We start from the raw sequence: 19793 nt of genomic DNA, 5'->3' as shown, positions 1-19793 counted from the left end.
TCCAGTGATCCTCGACCAGTTTCTGTTATTAATTTTTCCTCTGAGGGTCATCTATGGAGCCTTCCAGAGAAAGCACCACAACTTCCGCATTTAGGAAGTGCCAGGCTGCAGACGCCTGCTCTGAATCCTTTCCTGAGCTGCCTCATTATTTTCTGACATTCCTGGAATGCAAACAACCAGAGGCTTATCAGGCAGAGGCAGGTCCCCTGAGCCTTTTATCATTCTGTCTGCAGTTTTGAATATTCCCTCTATAACCAGACAGCATACCAAATGAAGCTCAACTCTTTGAAGGGAAATGAGTCAATTGGAATGTCAATTTTATTTAGTCATATATTATAAAAACTAAACAGCATATCCAACTGATTGACAAAACTCATCCAACTGTTAAGGGCAAAACAAAACTATCTCAAGAGGTACAGTTATGCAGATCTTGCTTTTACCTACAGGCAGATATGAGCGAGAGTAAGAGAGGGAGAGTGAGAGAGGGAGAGAGAGAGAGAATTAAAGCAGAATGAAACATCTGGAATTGTCCAACTGATAAAATTCAGAAAGAGAGGGAGTTAGAAGTGAGGCTAGCATGCCAGGTTTTCTCTCTTCTTCTTCAGTGAGCCCTTTAACTTCTTCCACAGGCTGTCTTTCCTCTTTAGTTTCTTTCCCGTCAGGGATGGCACCGACTCCTTCTTGCGAATTTCCCTCACTAAACCATGAAAGGCATCATCAATGCAGAATCGGAGGGCTGCAGAGGTCTCAAAAAAAGCACAGTTATATTCTCGGGCCAGACCCAAGCCTTCTTCTGTAGAGACCTAGGGGAAAAATAAATGATATTAGAAAGAGAGGAAAAGAGAGATACTTAGATCAAAAAGCATGTTCTCTACCACGGCTGAGAGCTAGTTACATTTTTAAAAAGGTAAAATGTGACTATGTTTTAAGGGGAGTTTTCTAGAATTTCTGAACCTGAAGGACAAATGAAAATCAGAAAAGGCAACAGGTTAGAACTTAAAACTAGAAGTGGAAATTAACCTTTCAGACTTAAATAAAACAAAACAAAACACAAAGTTACAGAGCATAACGGTAAAAAACCAACAACACGTGGCTTTAGATTAAATCTGTTTGGCTTCCAATCCCAGATCTCCTTCTGTTTAGCTTTGAAACTTAGGGAAATTTCTTAACCTTTTGGCCTCAGTTTTCTCATAGGTAACACAAGATAATAATACCTAAAAGGCTCTGTGTTACAGTTAAATAAGGCCATCAATACAAAGTGCTTTGTAACTATTAGTTATTAATTATAGTTTAGAGCTTTCAGTTAAGAATAAATCAGGATGAAGTTGTCATAAAACTCAAAATACAATCTTCAGGTGAAAACAAAACAAAACAAAGAGCAAAACACCACCATTAGGATAAATAAACCTTCCTCTAGCCGAGCTCTTTCAGAGCTGCTTAGAACGTGTGCGCGTGTGTGCGCGTGTGTGTGTGCGCGTGTGTGTGTGCGTGTGTGTGTGTGTGTGTGTGTGTGTGTGACTTAGCATGTTGTGGCTCATGCTATTGCAATAGGTCCTCTATAGATGATAAACTGACTGAAGTCAGAGACTATGCCTCATTTATCATCCCTTTAATGTCTCAGCAGTGCCTGGTGCCTAAATCACCATTAGATGAGTGAAAAAGATGATTAGTAAACATACGTGGATTTAATAAGTATTAAGACGTAAACATAAATGATACACAAATATTTAAACGGATTATATGTCACTGTAGCTGGGTACTAAGAATCTTCTTCAAAATTTAGCATGCCTGTTAAGTTCTATTAGAATATTCACATGGGCTCTAAGAAAGCAGGGCCGGGCTGCCTTTCTTCACCATGTCTGAGAGCCTTTAGCTCATACTGGTCTATTTGTTTTCTTAAAGTTAACTTGATGTTTATATATTTGTATGTTCCCTTTTTTCTACCAAATGGAAGCATATGGCGAACTGGAAACTCCATCAGTCTGAAAGAATGTGATGGGACCATGACCAGTAGAGTTTCAGTTCACCCATGTTGGATATGCAGCATAAATAAGAAATAAACTTTGGTCTTTTAAGCTACTGATACTTTGGAGTTGCTTATAACCTGAGTTAAATCACCCTTTCTTAACTGATAAGAGCACATTGTATTTCCAACAAGTGTCTGAATAGGGAGGTGAAAATAGGTATATGTGATTCCAAAGCCAGGGCTTTTCTAGTCTGTGATAGGTAACCTCACCAAGGGCGGATAAACAGATGAGTACAAAGAATGTCTGAATTCTCTTCTTTCTCTTTCATGCTTGCTAGCAAATACACCAATTCTTTTTTTGAGCATATTTCTGACTTACAGTAACTTAAGAAATACAGCTAAAAGTATCCAATGAAAGTGATTAATATTCTCTCTTACTAACAACTTAACCAAGTCATAGGTTTATTAAGTAACTGGTCTTATTCCCAAGTAATCACAGGTGATAATCTTACCAAATTTTTTCACACCGCATAACATGAGTTGTCCTTTATTTTTCAGTCTGTAACAGTTTTCTCCACCCAAGAGCCAATGACACATGTTTTACGTTTTTCGATAGCAACACCACATTTATGGTGCCATTTTTAAACTTAATTAACTTTGATTAGACTATATAAAGACAAAAACAACCTCAGAATCTCCATGGCTTGCAAACATATCTATGTCTTGCTCCTGCAGCCCATTAGCAACTGGAGCATAGACTGAGCTCAGGCTGTGTGTTGGCTGGGCTCTGGTTTGCCTCTCCTGTCTCCTTATTCTGGGACTCACACTGAAAGAGCAATATTACCTGGGGTATGATGTTCCCATGACAGAAAGCAGGTGGGAAGAAGGGAGATATCATTTTACGTACATCCCAATGATCAAAGACAAATGGAGAGAGCTAACGTCAATAAAGCAGTATGTATACCCAGCTCACAATGAAGGGTGGCATGATGGGGGGCGGGGAACAAGTCTAAAGAAATAATAGAATGTAGCAAAATCAGTTACATGTAAATGCAGTACACTATCCAATTAAAAGAGACAAAGATTGTCAGACCAGATTTTTAAAAACATCACTTGTAGTTGAAACACCATACATATAAGGACACAAAAGACTAAAATTTGAATGGAAATGAATACAAAGTTAAGCTAGTATATTGACATAATATTAAACAAAGTAGACAGTTTAAAAGTTACTAGAGTTAAAGAACAATATTTTAAAATTATAGAAAGATCAATCCATCATGAAGATGTTATACTTATAAATTTCTATGTACTAAAAATTATAGCCTTAGTTTATTGGGAAAAAAGTTGATAGAACTAAAATCAAAAATTTTAATGAAAGATTTTAACAGATCTCCATCAGCAGTTGAAAGAGTAAGTAGACCTAATGTCAGTAATGATATAGAAAGTTTGAACAAAACGTCAATCTAATTTACACATATACGATGCTATACTGAAAACTTTGCATGCTTTTCAAGTGATCCAGGAGCATGCGTAGAAATTGACTTCATGCTAAGCTATAGAGAAAGTCTTAAACATTGCAAAGAATCAAAGTCACAGCATATTCCCCCAAAACATGGAATTAAGCTATAAATTAGTTTTATAGTTTTAATAGGAAGATAACTAGGAAATCCCCACATATTTTGGAAAAATATACTTCTAAATAGTCAATAAGTAAAAAATATATTACACAAAAATTATAAAATATTTGAAACTGAATGATAATGAAAGTACAACATATTACAACCTGTGAGGTAGCTAATGCTTTCTTTAGAATGATCTTTATAGCAATATATGAATGTTTTAGGAAAATAGAAACACTCAAATTTAATAATCAAAGTAGCAATGTTAAAAAGTTACAAAAAGTGCCCAGCAAATTTAACACAAAGAAAACAAAAATAAGGAAATTTTTTAAATAAACACAAAAATAAATAGAAAACAATCACGCAGGAGAGAAAACAAAATATAATCTGTTTTTTTTTTTTGTAAAGTTGTTAAATTAGATGCACCTTATTAAGGCTTTCTCTAAAACTATAACAGTTTGGGCATATTTCCCAAATGAGGAATGAGGATTAGATAAGGGCTAGACAGACCAATATAATGAAATAGAGAACCCAGAAACAAGACAAAATATATATGGGAGTTTAATATATTATTGGGCTGGCATTTGTAAATCAGTGAGGGAAATGAAGGTGCATCCAATGGCACCCTGACATTGACTTATCATTTTGGGTTATTTTTGACCTATGGAAATTATTTCCACCAGAACAGGAAGGTAATTTTTCTTTGTGGAGAATAGAAGTAAAAAAGAATTTGAATGAAGCCTTTAACTAAATCTACAATATTTTTTACACATTTGACAAATCTATACAATCACATCCTATATAATAAAAGCCTAATATGCTAAGTGTCCGGTCGTCCAGTCGTCTGTTCAACCAATCAAAACATAATATGCTAATGATATGCTAAGGCTGCTCAACCACTCACTATGACGTGCACTGACCACAAGGGGGAATACAGTCAACCAGTCCATCAGTCACTATGACGTGCCCTGACCACCGGGGGGCAGATGCTCCAACCAGTAGGTTAGCTTGCTGCTGGGGTCTGGCTGATCATGACTGAGTGAGATGAGCCAGACATGCCCTGGAGCCCTCCCGTGGTCCTTCCCCAGCTGGCCAACCTCCTGTGTCCCTTCCCAACCCCGATTGTGCACCGGTGGGATCCCTTGGCCTGGCCTGCACCCTCTCACAATCTGGGACCCCTCAGGGGTCACATTGACTGTCAGGTAGTTTCATCTATATAATAAAAGCCTAAGCAACCATTATAGCAGAACAGCTGGAATGACAGGTCACTATGATGCACACTGACCACCGGGGGCAGATGCTCATGGTTAGTGTGCTCCCACAAGGGGAGAGCCGCTCAGCCAGAAGCTGGGCTCACAGTTGGCAAGTACAGCAGCAGTGGTGAAAGCAAGCAGGTGGGCGGTAAGAAGCGAGGGGTCTTGGACTGTGAGAGGCATGTCTGACTGCTAGCTATCCCCAGAGGGGTCCTGGACTGCAAGAGGGCACAGGATGGGCTGAGGGACCCCCACCCAAATGCACAAATTTTGTGCACCAGGCCTCTAGTATATTTATGAAATGTTTCCTAATTATAAAAATGCAAACATTACAAATAAATCATTGGAAACATCAAAATTCAGTTAAAAGTCCAGTTTAACAGTCAATATAAAATCTGAAATAAAATTGGAAGATAAATTCCATGCAAAGATTCTTATTGAAATCATACACAGTGAAAATCTTTAACAGATGACTTAACTGTCTATTTTATTAATTGCAGCAAGTTGAAGTATATTTAACTTGGTAGCTGCTAATGAGTAAGTAAAGTAGGAGTTACAAACCCTCTATTTCAAAGCATGAGATGTATTCTTAGATTCATTATCAGAATATTAATTTTATATTATGTAATTAATAACTAGGTCATTTTCATGTTCATTATAGAGAAATTTAAATGGAAAGTAAATTTACAATAAAATATTTAATCTTCTATATTTCAAAAATTGTATTAGATTAGTGGCCTAACGTTTTTATTTTTTAAGGAAAAAAGTGAAAACATACTTTAAAAGTAAATTTCAAATATTCAATAAATTCCATCTCACACCAATATTGACAAACCATAAGTTTTCCATCCCTACCTTTGATGTTAGAATTGATATACTGTGCTATAAACTCAAAGAAGAACTTGAGTCCAAACATGTAAGAAAAAATACTTTTTACAGATCCTGAGCTTTATGCTTAGTAATTATGATCAGTTTGAAGTTCGTAAATATATCAACAGTATCATTAGGAATAATTTTAATCCACCAATGGTATTCTGATTGGTTCAGAACCAGAATAACATAACAAGAAGTAACAGCTTTTATATTAGGGTTTAAAACAAGGGTAATTAACATAATATATTATAATTAATACTAGAGGCCCGGTGCACAAAAATTTTTGCACTCGGTGGGGAGGGAGGGGGTCCCTCAGCCCAGCCTGTGCCCTCTCGCAGTCTGGGACCCCTCGGGAGATAACAACCTGCTGGCTTCGGCCTGCTCCCGGGTGGCAGAGGGCAGGCCTAATCCCTAGATGCAGCCCCTGGTCAGGCTCAGAGCAGGGCTGATTGGGGAGTTGGGGGGCCACTCCCTGTCATGCACAGAGCAGGGCGGATTGGGAGGTTACGTTGCCACCCTCAGTCACACTCAGGGTAGGGCCGATTGGGGGGTTGGGGCACCGCCCCCTGTCACACTCAAGGAAGGGTCAATGGGGAGGTTGCGGCGCCACCCCCTGTCACGCACAGAGCAGGGCCCATCAGGGGGTTGGGAGCTCCGCCCTGTCATGCACAGAGTAGGGCTGATCAGGGGGTTGGGACGCCGCCACTGTCACACTCAGGGCAGGGCTGATGGGGAGGTTATGGCTCTACCCCATCACACACAGAGCAGGGCCCATGAGGGGGTGGGGGGTTGGGGCGCCACACCCTGTCACACACAGAGCTGCAGGGCGAGCAGGGGGTTGGGGAGGTCCCCCCTATCAGGCACAGAGCAGGGCCGATCAGGGGTTGGGGCGCTTTCCCCTGTCAGGAACAGAGCAGGGCCGATAGGGAGGTTGTGGCCCCACCCCCTGTCACACACAGAGCTGCAGGGTGATCAAGGGGTTTGGGCGCTGCCGCCTGTCATGCCGATCCCAGTGCCGGAAGGCCTCGTGGCTCCGCTGATCCCGGTGCTGGGAGGCATATTACCCTTTTACTATATAGAATAGAGGCCTGGTGCATGGGTGGGGGCTGGCTGATTTGCCCTGAAGGGTGTCCTGGATCAGGGTGGGAGTCCCCATTGGGGTGCCTGGCCAGCCTGGATGAGGGGATGATGGCTGTTTGAAGCTGGTCACACACCCTTCAGGGTGCGGGTCCCCACTGGGGTGTCTGGCCAGTCTGGGTGAGGGGCTTAGGGCTGTTTTCAGGCTGGGACTGAAGCTCCCAACCACTCCTTTTTTCTTTTCTTTTTTTTTTAATTCTGGGCCAGCTTTAGCTCTGAGGCTTGGCTCCAGCTCTGAGGCCTCAGCTGCTGAAAGTAGGTATTTGGTTTGTTTAGGTTCTATAATCAAAACTCTGTATCAACTCCAGCTCTGAGATCCCGGCTTGCTGAAAGCAGGATTCTGGGGTTTTGTTTAGCTTCTGTATTTGTTACAATGTTCAAACTGCAGGCTCAGAGGCCGGCAAGGCAGGCGGGGAACGTTGGAGTCCTCCGTCACTGAAGCAAGCAAGCCTCATGTTAGTTTCAAGCTGCCTGGCTGCCGGACGCCATCTTGGCTGGCAGTTAATTTGCATATCACCCTGATTAGCCAATGGGAAGGGTAGCGGTCATATTCTAATTACCATGTTTCTCTTTTATTAGATAGGATATTATACCTTATTTATCCAAAATTTAAGTAAAATTAAATATTTTTCATTTATAAATATTTATCCACATTATAAAATAACTGCTAAGAAAGAAGCACAGTGTTATAAGAATTACTTTTTTTTTTCTCAAATGAGTAATTTCAAGCCCAGAATCCTTAAGCAAATGGGTCAAGATCACACACATATTTAAGTAAAACAACCATCAAGTTCTAGTCTCTTCCATCAAGTATTGTTTCCAGGACTGTTTGCTATTTTTCACGGGATCTGTTCAGTTCCCTTTTCTAGTCTTCTATATATGCAATTGATTATTCTGATGTGAGGTGTTTCAACATAAGATGATTCTTAAATGGTAAACAAATGGCATAAAATAGTTTACATTGCATTTACATAAAAATAACAATTTAAATAAATACAGAAACATAGGGAAAATTAACATTATAGAAAGATTATTTAGGGTGGGGGAGGAGCAATCATTGCAGATACCATTATACCACCATGCCCCTCAACTGAAAAAAAAGGGGCATCTGTGATTAAAGGTGCCACCTGGAGGCCCTAGGAAGCACTGGCAGAAAAAGAGGAATAAAGAAAAATGTTTCATGCAAGTAACAGCACATTTCAATGACCCAGGGGAGCCATCTTTTTTAATATATATGACCTTCTTCACCGAGGAAGATCACTGTGGAATATGCCAGAGGAGGTATTAGAATGCAGCCACAGCTGCAGGGGGCGCTAATGAGACTACTGAGCAAGCAGAGCCTGTCCTACTCCCTGCTCAGCTACTAGTGGCAACACAATTATGTTGGTCAGTTAGAGCTTTGTTCCCAATAATTTGCTGCATTCAGGAGCGCCATTGCTCTTTGCATCTTTTAATCTTTTACCTGAACTCTGGTAAAAGTAAATTTAGATTAAGTTATTGTAACGGTATTCAGGGTAATGGCAGTTGTCTAAGTCGGTGATATAATTAAGAGCACTAAAGGAAACTGCTCAGCTGTAATTGCTAACCTTGTATGAAGAGAGATTGGCAGAAAGATGGGTCTGGCTCTCCCAGGAGAAGCTTCATAAGCAAAATATCTTCACGGCTAAGCCTGCTGGGCACTGTTAAAGCATTTAGTGTACAGAACAAAGTCTTCACGATTTGTTTTATATATTTTTTGATGTGTCCCTGTCTATATTCCACTTGGTTCCTACCCCTGGAGTTATTAATTTTCATTATAGAGCCTACATCTTCAAGGTAGCAGGAACCATAGTTTCCTGGCAAATATGGGGCCAAGCATTTTATTTGTTAATTTAAAGGAAAAGCTGTCCAAACTCAGATTGTTGAGTTTTCCTTCTGCATAGTTGTATAATCAGCTTTGATCAGTTTTAGCAATATGAGTAGCTTTGCCAATTTCCTTGACCAGTTCCAATGGAAATGCATTTGATTTACTTAACCTAATTTATTTATTTGCTTATTTAGTCTGTGAATTATTTATTATTTTCTTTAATAATTTAAAGGTACGTGCATAGATGTCATATCAAACTCCTTGCAGGGAAAATCAAAACAAGCAAAGCACTAAAAAGAAAGTCCTGCCCTCAACTGCAGTCACTGACCCATGGGAAATTCATTGTTGACAGACCAAAGACTGGGCTTACAGGGTGTTTCATCCAAGTGTGTTCCCTTTGTCCTGCTATTTTCTCCAATTCTCTTTTCTAGATAGGTGAAAAACAGGTGTGACCTATAGTAAGCAGAGGTTCAGCTGGAGAAGAGATGTCCATCTCTTCTTAGCAAGTTACTCTAACTTTAGGAGAAATTGTCAAGGAGGAGGGCCAGCATCTCTCTACCCTTCTCCAGGGAGGGAGAAGGGGAAATGCTCCACATCTTGGCTTTGAGAATGCAGATTCCCACCCCCTCTTACTTCAACTTCCCAGCCCCTGAATTTTTCCTTTATAGCCTGGGAAGGGTGTGGAGATCAGGAAAAGGTAGAATAGGAGTCAACTAAGCCATTTGGTTGCCCAGTTGGGGCTCCATTTGTAACATGGAGTACCTTTCATATCTTATGACCTACATCTCCTCTACACAAATCTTTTCATTTTGCTGTTTTCCCTGTCTAGTAAGTTTTCCATTTTCCTTCTTCCACACTTCTTCCAGAGCTACTCAAGTCTTCACAGGCCATTCCAGTCTTGGTGATCTCCTTGGCCTATGCTTTGCTCTGAAACTCATAATCCATCTGCAAGGTAGCTACATTCTGTCCATTTGTATCCCCATCATGAATAGCCACAAACTTTGCTGGTGACAGATATCTAATCTTAATGATGGTGATAATGAAAACCCATCAACAGTCGCTGGTGACCAAAGGAGTCCACTATAATGAACTCATCAAACTGCAATTCCAACAGCCATGGCATTAATTCCAAATTTATTTGTGTCATAGTGTGGCTTCCATCAAGATACTTGACAAAATCTTGCCACAGTGAATATGAGTATAGATTCTAGAATCAGATTACTAAGATCCAAATTCTTGTTATATCACTTCTTAGCCATGGGCTCTTGGAGAGTTGCTTAGTCTTTCTTCTGTACTTCGATTTCCTCATCGTTAAAATCCTCTCTCTTAGAATAGTTAATGGGATTCAATGAGCTATTATATGAAAAGCACTTAGTGTAGTTGCTGGCATACTGTGCACACCCAATAAATGTTACCTTTTTCATGTCTGAAGAGAAGATCAGAGGAAATTTCCAACTCCTTTAGATCAAATGTTGGCCCTGCTTAAATTTTTTTCTATTTCCCACCATGACCTATAAACCTCACCTGATGTGACTTTTGTCCGTTTACTATGCTCAATTCACACCACTCTCCCCTCATGCATTATATCCAGCCATATACTAGTACTTCCACACATGCCCAGTGCAATCTTCTTGACTTCAAGTATTGGCACATGTTATTTCCTCTGCCAAGGATTGTGCTCCCCTCAGTACTTTTTATCAGTTGTATTCTTGTTAGCATTCATTTTCCAGCTTAGGTATACCTCCACTGAGATACCTTGCCTCGCTTTTCTCTAAAAAATATTCTCTACATAGCCTGCAATTCCATCCCAGTTCTCTACCTTATTTCCTTTTTGGCATTTAATTACTCTCTGAAATCATCTTACTACATATTTTGTTCATGTGCTTCTTTTCTGTCTTCTTCCAGGACAGTATAACATTTGTTAGAGCAGGAATTTTGTCTTATTTATCACTGTACCTCATCCCCAGCATAGTGGATGGCACTAGGTAGGAACTCAATAATTGTAGATTGACACTACTGGAATGCTGGCCATGGGAATACAGCTGGGGTTACAGTCGATAGAGGAATTAGTTGTTGGTTAGGGCAATAGAAAGACATTAAAGAAATTGCAGGTCCCTGTGATCACTACCATGATGGTGTCCTGTGTGGGGAACTGAGGCAGCATTTATAAGTAGTGTCCAGGCCCTTATGAGTGGTTCTTGGCTTTCTGAGGGAGGGAGCCTTTGTATGAGACCTCAGTGACAAGTAAGAATGACCTAGGTTGGTGGGAGGTGAATGGTGTTCAGGGAAGAACAGAGTCTCAGATAAAAGGTCTAAGGCCTGAGGCAGAGGGATAACGGCGCTTTTGTGAGATCATCAGTATTTAACAGATTTAGAACAGAGCATGAGAGAAGAAGGAGTGAACAAAGAATACAATCAAAAGAAATTAGTGAGCTTAAATGCCTAATTTACTTAGATTCACATGAAATTTGTTTGGTATCCATCAACTGAGTAATTAAAAAAAAAAAGAGCCTATATCTTGAGTGCCTACTCTGTGCCAAAAAAAGTAAAAAAAAATTCTCTCCTGCTGTTCTGAAGAGATATTGATTGGATGGAGAGAAAAAGCAAGACACAATAAATTAAATGGCATAGCCAGTCCTTTGGAGGCACAGGATGGTAATGGCTCTAGAGTAAAGGGTTTAGACTGCTTTGTACAAGAGACATTTGAAATCTCCAAGGCCTTGTGCTTTTCATCCAAGAAGCTCTGGTATGCTGGGGGGAAAGGTTGCCATGGCAGCCAGTAGTTGCTATGAAGGGAAAAAAGACAAGGTTAATGCTCAATATTTTGCTAACAGCAATATCTACCTTCTTCTTTGAATTTTTCTCCTATGGGCTTTACTTTTAAAATATTTTGTTAAAATGATAAATAAAGAAACTTAGGCAGGATATGAAATATGTATATGCAGGAATATGTATGCAAAAGTATACATATATGTATGTGCATGCCTAAGGATATTTTCCTCACATATTTATACTAATAAATTAATGTGTTTATTTGATGTATATTAAATGTAGGATTCTCCTGAACCTTCAGGGGATTAGTTATTATGAATAATTAAGTTTTGAAGTGGCCCAAAATTTTATGTTTTAAGCATGAAAAAATATCTTAGTGGTTAATTTATTACATTAATAAATGTATATTGGGTAAAAATAGAAAGAAGGAACTCATGTATCATAATTTTAACACAAATAAAAATTATAATTAAGTAATAAATTATATAACTGTATAATGTCTGGATCCCTGTGGGGTATAAGACCATGAGGGCAAGGAATGTTGCATCCCCAATACAACCTCAGTGTTTGCATGTGAGCCATGCTCAGTAAACATCTTTCCCTTCCTTTCTTTGAATGCATGGGTGAATTAAATATAAAAAGGTGACTAAGGAAGAATCAACCAATTACTACAGCAAAAATTCTCCGTGAATGAACTAGAGAGATCAGAAACTAGAATCTCACTGTAATTGCCAAAGGTTTTAAGTCCTTTACATTCTAATATTTTTCTGGTGTCAAAAATACCCTATTACATATACTCTAAATAAAACATGTGTGCTGCAGAAACTCTAAGCAGGAAAGAAGCCTGGGTCATGATGCTTTCTTGAATGGAGTCTAGGCATCACAGGGGCAGATGACTCTGACAAGGTCCAAAGGAAAGCCAGAGGTATGCGGGTTCCTCAAGCTCATGGTCAACCTGTGTATCCTTTTGGATTATATTTGATGATAGGAGGCCATGAAAAGAAGGATGCACCTGAACAAAATAAGTTTGATATAAGTTCTAAAGCTGAGATCTACAGAAGGCAAAAATGAACCAGTGCTCCTGTGGCTCTGGCCCCACACACAGGGAGCTGGGTATTTTATGAAAAATGCATAAGCCTGTGCTTGTTTGCACTGCTGTAAATTTAGTTTTCAAACCTACCAGAACCATCAATGCCCTCAATGATCCTTTAACTTATTATTAGCCAGTACTCTTTTCTATTCCTCATTTAGTTCTTCAAAATCTTCACTTCTCTTCTCAGGTCTTTGATCTTACCCTCATTTCCAGCAGATGCTCTTTTCCTCTTCCTTCACCTCAATGAGGAAATAAAATCATCCAAACAGAATGACTTTAACATCTGGGACTCGCACCTAGAAGCTCACCAGTGTTGTTAGCTTATTCAGTGGTTCTCGACCTTCCTAATGCCGCGACCCTTTAATACAGTTCCTCATGTGGTGGTGACCCCCAATTTCATTGTTACAAATGGATCATAATTAAAGCATAGTGATTAATCACAAAAACAATATGTAATTATATATGTGTTTTCCGATGGTCTTAGGCGACCCCTGTGAAAGGGTCGTTCGACCCCCAAAGGGGTCGCGACCCACAGGCTGAGAACCGCTGGCTTATATAACTCTCTCCAGTCTCTGATGAAGAGACATTACTGAATATGTCAAATCTAATCCTCTATCTGGCTTCTGAGTCCTTAATATCCACTTCAATCTTGCAATATTTGTTCTATACCTTATGTCTCATATTTTCAGCCTTCCTCTCTAACAGTCCCCCTTTTCCCCACAAAAATATGCAAATCACCTATTTTAGGACTCCAATTCTAGTTACCTTCTTACATCTGTTCTTTCATTTACCATCAAATGTGGACTATTCAAGGAAGTATTTGTACGGGTTAAAAAGAAGAATAATGGGGCTGAGGCAGGAAACTGAGTAGGAAAAGGATGCATAATCTCAAAAATAATACATCCCAGACTTATATGCCTATTTCTCTTAATCACTTCTGATCTGCAAATCCACATTTACAATCTGGATTCGGCCTCCTTCCCACCCACTCTCCTAAAATGGTTTTCAAAAGTATGAATATCACGCTTGCTGCCAAACCCAATAGATGCTTCCAATAATCTTCCACCATTTGTAGCATTTGATAAGTTGGCTGCTCCCTTCTTTAAACTCTTCTCCTTTGACTTGGTGACCATCGTCTTTCTTGATTTTTCTATTCTCTGATTACTCTTTTAGAATATCCTGTCTGAATGTCTAGAAAATCCTACTATTCACTCACTTTTCTCATAATCTTATGCATGTCCATGGACTCTGTCCTGACTTTGTTTTTATTCTCATTTGACATTTCCTCGTTATATATTCTTATTCAGATCCATAGCTTTCCTCACCATTATTGTGCTCATGAGTCACATATTGACGTCTTCACACTTCAGCTCTCAGTTTAAGTCCAGATGAACAAACAACTCTCTGCTGGGGAGTTCCTCTGGAATGTCCCATACGCACTTCAAAATTAATGTGATCAAATTAATCATTTTTCCTCCCCAAATGTTCTATCTTGGCTAATGGCATCAATACTCCCAGTAATCCAGGTGAGAATCTTTGAAGCCCTTCTAGATCCTTTTAGCTCCCATATCACTAAATCAAGTCATTTTTTCTATCCCTTTAATATTAGTATACGCTGACATCTCCATTCGTATGGCTATTGCCTTAATCCAGGGTCTTGTTTATTTATTCCCTAAATAATTTTCACCCCTTCAGATTTGACAGCCTCAAATCTATCCCTTAGCACTGTATAACCAGAGGGACATTTCCATGGCATAAAATATGTAGCTCTCCATTTAGGTTATTTCTGTGATTCTTCATTACCAGTAACATAGTGGGTAACACATAATGCATACTCAAAAACTAGTGTTATTATTCTAACAGCTATTAGTACTAGAAGAAGTCAGGTTCTTCTCTTACTGTAGATGAGAAACTCTCAATTTCCTTTTTTTTATGATAAAAGAATGATCATACCTCCTTCAGAAGGTTCTTATGCTGATTACTGTTGATTATATAGTAATACAGTCAGTAAACTTCTAGCACACAGGGCATACTTAATAAAAGTGCACTTAGTAAAAATTACTAACGAAGCACTCTGGTCCTGTAAAAGAATAAAGGGCATCAGATGGGCTACCAGAATTAAAGTGTATGGGAGATCTTTAAAGCAAAGAATTCAGGATCGCTATGGCCTTTAGGGTCATCTTCAAGCCACCAAATCATTACGTATGTCTCCTCCGCAACATCTGCCAATGATTAGTTTCTACAGGACACACTTACTGCACATCCCTCTGTGAAGTGACCCCTCTGTCAAAGGTTCTTATATTTGCACAGAAAGTAATTAAAATTTTAGAACTGATATTGTCCCTAGGTAGCCTACATGCCAAATTCCTCTTTATGTAAATGAAATACACTAAAGTAATTTGGGAATACCCAGATTCCCAAGAGAGAAGATTTCTTCAGTGTTTTAATAGCACTAAAACCCAGGACTCTCTTCACCACCTTCTATGCCTCTTTGTCTGTCACGCAGACTTGGGGCTGATGAGGCATGAGACACGTGAGTTTTGGAAGAGAGTGCACTGGAGGAAAGGTTTAGAGAAGTAACCTCCTCAGACTATCAGGCTGGCATGGATGTGGGATGACAGGGACTAGGGCCTGCTGCCTTGTCCCCCTAGTTAGAGCAGCTACAGACTGTGGACACCTGGATCTGGGGCTTTCACTTTATTAAATTCAAATTGATATTTTTTACATTTAAATTCTTCACATTTCTTGTATCATAGAATGTATATCTGAAAGTCCTCATCCCTTTGGATTTGAAACATATAATGTGTAGATTCAAGTGGCTGCACAGATGACAGCTGTTAACAGTTACAGGAAACCCCTCTGTGGCCTTAGAAACTCCTTCCATTTGTTTCCTATGCCCGTTGCCCGATCCCTCCCCAGGTGGACAGTATGACCTGCCTGCCTCCGTGGCTGGGCACATAGCCTGCCAGCAAGGAAGGTAATCTTGACAAGTCTGTTAAGGAGCAGCAGCCTGCGACTGCCTCTCCAAGTGGGTGACACCTGTTTTCTCTTGGAGATGCTGGTCATGTCAGAGCACATAGCAAACAGCACTATCTCGGCAGTGACTTGTCAGCTTACTGGCTTTATCTGCTCCATCCTCCCCAGAAGCAGCTGAGAACAGTCTCCTTAGCCAAAACAGAAGGTCTCACTAAGGTACAAGGGAGAAAAGTGTCCTATTTAAGAGGCTGGTTTCTGAAATCAAATGGTCTGAGTTCTAATCGCATTTGCACTATCTACTAGTTGAGTGACCTTAACTACAATACTTGGCCTTTCTAATACTTAATGTCCACATCTAAAATGAGGTTATTAAGAGATTTAATTAGATAACAGAGAGCCCTATGCTTATTACATAGTCAAGGTACTATAATTTGAACTTTGGGTCTGTTTATTCTTTTAATATATATGAATGGTGTGCAGTGCTGATGAATGATCAGTTTGTTTCTTGTCTTTATAAAGGTCACTGGGAGTGGAGACTTTCTATTGTTGAAAATATTTTGATAATGTTGACTCCATTACCATTTCTATCCTCAAAACAGTCGAAACCTCCTTTGGGCATATTTTATTGAAAGTATCATAAAAGCATTTTGCTAAAACCAACCCCCCCACCCTCCTCAAAGCAACCACAGTTATTTTTAATCAATACAGGAATACAGGGTGGAGTTGCCTTTTTCTATAGTCTGTTGAAAGCCCTGGGTACTGCTTTAGTTCCCCTGTTGTTGTTTTCCCTTACCTTTTCTGTTTTCTTCCATTATCCTATTTTATTTCTATTTTTTAAATTTTAAAAATAATATATATAATACTTTATTAATACATTTAATATTAAGATCTAGTGGCAGGTTTAAAACTATTATGATTTTGTTTCTTAATTACAAAATTTTTAAAAATTACATTTGAAAAAAAAAATATATATATATATATATATATATATATATATATGTTTCAGATTCTCAACATAGTGCTTAGACACTTATATAACTTACAAAGTGATCCGTGATCCCCCAGGTAAATCTAGTACTCATCTGTCACCATACATAGTTATTACAATATTATTGACTATATTCCCTATTCTGAACTGTATATCCTGTGACTGTTCTATAACTATACATTTAAAAATAATTGTATTGATATTTTTAGAGAGAAAGGTATAGAGAGATGGAAACATTGATGAAAGGTAAACATCATCAATTGGCTGCCTCCTGCATCCCCACCACAAGGGATCGAGTCCACAACCTGGGCATGTGCCTGACTGGGAATTGAACCAGTGTCCTCTTGGTTCCTGGTTCATTTCTCAACCGCTTAGCTACAATGACTGGGCATAACTTGCCATTTTTACATCTTAATCCCTTCACTTTTTCCCCTGTATGTCCAACCCCATTCCTATCTGGCAACTATCAACTTATTCTCCATATCTATGAGTATGTTTCTGTTTTGTTTATTTGTTTACTTTTCTTTTTAGAGTCTACATGTCAGTGAAATCATGTGGTGTTTGTCTTTCTCTGACTGACTTACTTCACTTAACATTATACCCTCTAGGTCCATTCATGCCATTACCAGTGGCAAGATTTCTTCTTATGGCTAAGTAATATTTTGTTATATATAAGTATGCCATACCTTTATCCATTCTTCTATCTACGGACTTAGGTTGCTTCTATATAAAAATACAATTTCTGAATATTAATTTTGTGTTCTGTATTAATTCATGACAGTTTTACTCTTTTCTTTCCAGTTGGGATTTTTTAATTTCTTTTCTTTGTGTGATTGTTGTGGCTAGGACTTCCAATATTATGTTAAACACAGGTAGTGAAAAATGTACATCCTTGTTCTTCTCCTGATCTTAAAAATCTTTTAGCTTTTTATGATTGATTATGATATTATCTGTGGGTTTGTCATATATGACCTTTATTATATTGAGGGTAGAGACTACTATATTCATTTTGTATTCTCCAAATTTATCCATAGCAATGATTTGATAAATATTTGTTGAATGAATTATATTCACAACTAAAGTCACAGCATCATTTATGGTGCCCTCTCAGCTGCAGACTTGAATAAGAGATTGCTATGGGAACATTTTCTACTAACCTTTCCTATTTCCCTAAGTTGTGCCATCTCTTAGAAAGCTATGAAGTATTAGCATAAATAATTAAAACGGAAGCTCACTTACCATATTAATATGTGATACAATCTTATTTAGTTTATAGTGTTTACTTGAAATTTGAGATTCCATTTTTCTGGCTATCTCGAAAAGTCATTATTGCCCTAACATTTAGGGGCACTCAGTCTAACCTTCATGAGCAAGCTTCCCTGGTCTATATTTTCCTCTCACTGGGGGCCTGGGATATCCACTGATTTTACCCTTAGTTTCTGGATCTATTGTTTGGAATGCATGATGACTGCATTTGCAAAATAGTAAAGTGAATATTTTGCATGTGTCAGAAGACAGCATTCTTTCAAGAATCAGGCATTCCATAGCAAGAAATGTATATCTGTGCCTAAGCTATAATTATATGTAAAAGGAATCATTTCAGAAGAGTAAGGCAAATAATCTAATTCATGCATATTTTCAATACAATAAAGGGTAACTTGAAAAATGTCTTTACCTTTTCTGAGCCAGTTGACATACAGCCTGTCCTCATGAAAAAGGAAATATTTACTGTCTCCATAGGTATTTTACAACATTAAAATTCTGGTTTGGGCTTTTGTAAGCCTCCCCTCGAAATTACAATTGAGATTAAAAGGAACTCTCAGCAGTCTGGGGAGTAATTGATAGATAACCTGCCATATTTAAGACAGTCAGCTCACTGTTAAGGTCAGCTCTCACACACTGAGAAGACTAAAATGAAACACGGGGTCTAGGAAGAGCAGGGAGGCTGAAAGAACAAAGTGTGTCCACATCAGTGATCGCCCATCCTGACCTAAGGAGAAAGACTAAAATTTTTATGTATCTGCATATATACACTTAAATGTTTAGGCACATATATTTTATATATAGCTTATATATATATGATATAGTATATTGTGTGCGTGTATACATATATCCATATGCGGGTAAAATAATGCAGTGGTTATTCCATGTCCTTGACTTATCCTCACAGGAGATTTCTGCTTCTCATCCTCGCTGCTCTAGTTGAGTTTTGTACAATTATCTTCCTGAATGAATTTGTCAGAATGATACTGGGATCAGCCCAAGATCAATTTTGGTGGGGAGCTACCACTAACAAAATCATCTAAATCAGAATGGCAGGCCCAAGTGCTGGTCTGAATGCAGCCTAGCAATAAATTGCCCTCTGGGTGCCTGAGCCTGCCAACCACCAGTCATTAGAGGTTCAAGGTTTCCATGGATACCTCATCCTGGGTACAGGTACAATGATAACTCTTCAGAAACTCTTTGCACAAACATGATGGCTGGGAGTTCAGTGGAGGTTAGCCTAATTAGTTACCAGAGAGAAGCAGGTTTCTATGAACAGCTTCCAAAGCCTGCTTTAATTAAAGAACAAAAAGGGATGAGTAAGTGAAATTGTGGAAGGCAATAGTATAAAAGTTTAACTCAAGTTTGATTTTATTGCTCCTCTAATACTATTGACTGATTCCCTGTTGCCTAAAACAGAAAGTAGATATGACCTAGACAAAGCTAATGAGACCCCTTCCTAGGAATTTTGCTAGCGCTATTTGGAAGTAGGCATGTTTCTTGATAAAAATAGCTAAGTCTGTGAAGTAACAAGGGCCTATCAAAGTAAAAATCAATAGAAAGATAAGACAAACGAAGAAACAGGAAGATTATGATGATGTAGTTAGTGGTTCTGAATCTAGTTATGCCTGAAGCCAAATGAATTAGGTTTCCCAGTTATATGAGCTAATAAATTATATTTTTCTGTTTATTGTTGTTGTTTAAACTCCTATATATAGGGTTCTGTAAAAACTGAATGGGTTCTGACAAATATGGTTGTCAAGCTTTTATTTCAGCAAACATATTATAGTGATATAAAGCATTACAGAGACTCCTTTCTGGTCTCCTGGGGTTACCAATGACTATAGGAATTACTGTTAAAGGACCCATAGTTGGAGGCAAAGAAGATAAATTTCAAATGGCTGGGTTCAGTGGAAGCCTGATTTCTGGTGTTAGATATTTAAATTTTGCATCAAATTTCATGGACTAGCTAGGTAATGTTTGCCTCCATAAATACTTAAACAT

General features: G+C 38.7%; 1 protein-coding gene across 1 annotated transcript in view; it reads right to left on the bottom strand.

Annotated features, from left to right (window-relative positions):
• Positions 1 to 380: 380 nt before the first annotated feature.
• The window catches only part of RIT2 (Ras like without CAAX 2), a 258959-nt gene continuing 239546 nt past the window's right edge, over positions 381 to 19793 (bottom strand). Inside the window, exon 5 of the mRNA XM_036323184.1 lies at positions 381 to 803. Within this exon, the coding sequence (XP_036179077.1) occupies positions 573 to 803 (231 nt within the window). The 3' untranslated portion in view covers positions 381 to 572. The remainder of the gene's footprint in view (positions 804 to 19793) is intronic.

This window comes from Myotis myotis, unplaced genomic scaffold (assembly GCF_014108235.1).
Source record: "Myotis myotis isolate mMyoMyo1 unplaced genomic scaffold, mMyoMyo1.p scaffold_m19_p_9, whole genome shotgun sequence".
Taxonomy (NCBI): Eukaryota; Metazoa; Chordata; class Mammalia; order Chiroptera; family Vespertilionidae; genus Myotis; species Myotis myotis.
This window is presented reverse-complemented; position numbering and strand designations above follow the sequence as displayed.